General features: G+C 57.6%; 1 protein-coding gene across 1 annotated transcript; it reads right to left on the bottom strand.

Moving 5' to 3' along the window:
* Positions 1-380: 380 nt before the first annotated feature.
* On the bottom strand, positions 381-740 carry SPRG_21909 (hypothetical protein; the record flags this gene model as incomplete). The annotated part of the gene is made up of 1 exon (XM_012357520.1): positions 381-740. One exon carries the CDS (start codon positions 738-740, stop codon positions 381-383), a length of 360 nt encoding a protein of 119 aa, XP_012212910.1.
* Between the last annotated feature and the right edge of the window lie 1373 nt (positions 741-2113).

Below are 2113 nucleotides of genomic sequence, written 5' to 3'. Positions count from 1 at the left end.
CTGGCTCCCACAGTCCGAGTGGAGTCGACAGCTGGACGCGCGGTCTTGGTCATGGCAGCCGAGGAGGCATCGTCGATCGCGACGGGTTTTGAATCGCCAGAAATGATGGTCCTTGGTGGCGCCAAACTGAAGTTGGTCGTTGGCGGTGTCGGGTACTTGGCGGTATCGCAGGGCAAAGCAAAGATGCCGTTGTTGCCTTTGATCGGGTCAAAGGTGCCAAACTTGAGCATCGCGGGCACACGTGTTGGAGGGTTTTTGTTGAGCGCACGTTGATTGTCGCTCACTTTCTCGCAGCCGAGCTGGTGCTACTTGAGACGAAACGTTGGCCCGGGTTGACGGGCGTCGTGGAGCGGCACGCTCTTCGTCATACTTGAGATCGCTCATCGCGGCGGTGTCGCCGCCCTTGTCCGTGTCCGACGCGGGTCGCTTGTGCTCGGGGCGCTGGTCTTGGCCTTGGAGATACCGCATTTGGTCGTCTGGTTGTGCGGCTCTTGTTGCTGGTGCCGATCTTGAACGCATTGCTGCTGGTGCTCTTTTTCTTCAAGCAACTTGCAGGGCAGTCGTTGGCGCTGGTCTTGATCACGCTGGGATTGCGCTTGATGTTGGGCGATCCGAGGCGCCGCGCATCTTCGTTCACGTCGTTGCGCAACGCGGGTTCTTGCTTCTCGGAGCGCACGCTCGTTTGGCGCCCCACGCTTCGGGGTGCAGTCGCTCGTTTGGTCGAGGCCGCTCATCTTCATGCAGCTGGTGGAGCTCAAGGCAAAGTCGCCCCTCCAGGATGGCCGCGCACTGCATCGCGCGCGTCGATCCTCGGTTCTCGTTGGTGCAGCTTGCTGCGCCGCTCTTCGGGCTACCGCAAATGGCGCGGCTTGCAATGCGGCATCGATCGCCAGGCCGCGGACTCTGCGTCGAGCCGCCGCGGGTTCTTGTACTGGCGCGGCCTTGCCGCTATCGAGGCGACGTGAACCTCTGCCTACCACATGCCAGCACGATAGAATGCGACGACACACGGTCTGGATTGTCGGTACTGCTGCCAAAGGGCTGGGTACCGCAGCTTCTTCGCGCTCTCTCTGGCGCGGCTTGGGCTCTCGCCATACTAGTAGCTTCGTGTCCAGCTCGCGCGCGATGGTCGACCGGATAATACTATGGGACGTATACGGTATATGTGGCAATAGCCGCGGCCAGCGCTGCCGAATTGAACAGGTTGCGTCGAAAAGAGAGGTTGCTCAACCCGCGCCGTGCCACAACGTACGTGCCGACCGAGGACTCGCGCCTTGCAGCGGTAGTCGCTGCATTTAAAGTTGGCATACATGCATGAGCGAACACGCGTGCAATGCAAAGCTTGTCGCTTGAGCTTGGGAAGCAAGACATCGCTCCAAGCCCACTCGTGCTGTGATGCTATGACGAGGAGAGCTGGCAACATCATTGTCCACCCTGCACTCACCATATGTCGTTGCCACTACGCACAATACTTATTTTACACGATGACGACGCGTCGCTGCAGGTATCAACAGGTCGGGGCTGGCGTCGATAAAAAGAGTGCATTTTACAGTTCCATTGGATATCCAAGCGTCCGCAACAAAAAGCGGAATCGGGCATCGCAAGTGCGTGAAAACACCAATCGACCGCTTCCGCTACCACTTCGGGTATCGAACCCTGTCCCTACTGAGAGTAAAATCCCGCGCTGTACCGCCAGACCATAGGAGTGGGCTTAGTCTTTACGTTCAAAGTCCCTACTGTAGATAAATTCTGGCAGCGGCCGTACAAAGGCGCCTCGACCCTTTACACTCGCTGTACTCTCCACTGGACTGGCTCGACCGGGAAACCTACCCCTCGTAGAAACCTACCCCTTGCTCGGCAATGCATGCAGCGTCTACGACACATGACATACCATACGTAGCATCATTCTTGGTTGGGTGCCGCAGCCGAGGTACAAAGTGTAGATGCCACAAGGACGGCTCTCGCTCCTGCAATCGTTGGCTGGGTTTGGCGACGGCGTTGGACGAGTTTGACCCGAAAGTAGTCCTCGCTACATCCAGGCAGCACAGTACATTGGACAACGTGAAGAAGAAAGTGATATATCATGCGAGTGCCGATTTATCTGGAATTTATG

The sequence above is a fragment of the Saprolegnia parasitica genome (genome assembly GCF_000151545.1).
Source record: "Saprolegnia parasitica CBS 223.65 unplaced genomic scaffold supercont2.968, whole genome shotgun sequence".
Taxonomy (NCBI): domain Eukaryota; phylum Oomycota; class Saprolegniomycetes; order Saprolegniales; family Saprolegniaceae; genus Saprolegnia; species Saprolegnia parasitica.
Note: the sequence above shows the minus strand (reverse complement) of the source record. Positions and strands in the feature narration are given on the sequence as shown.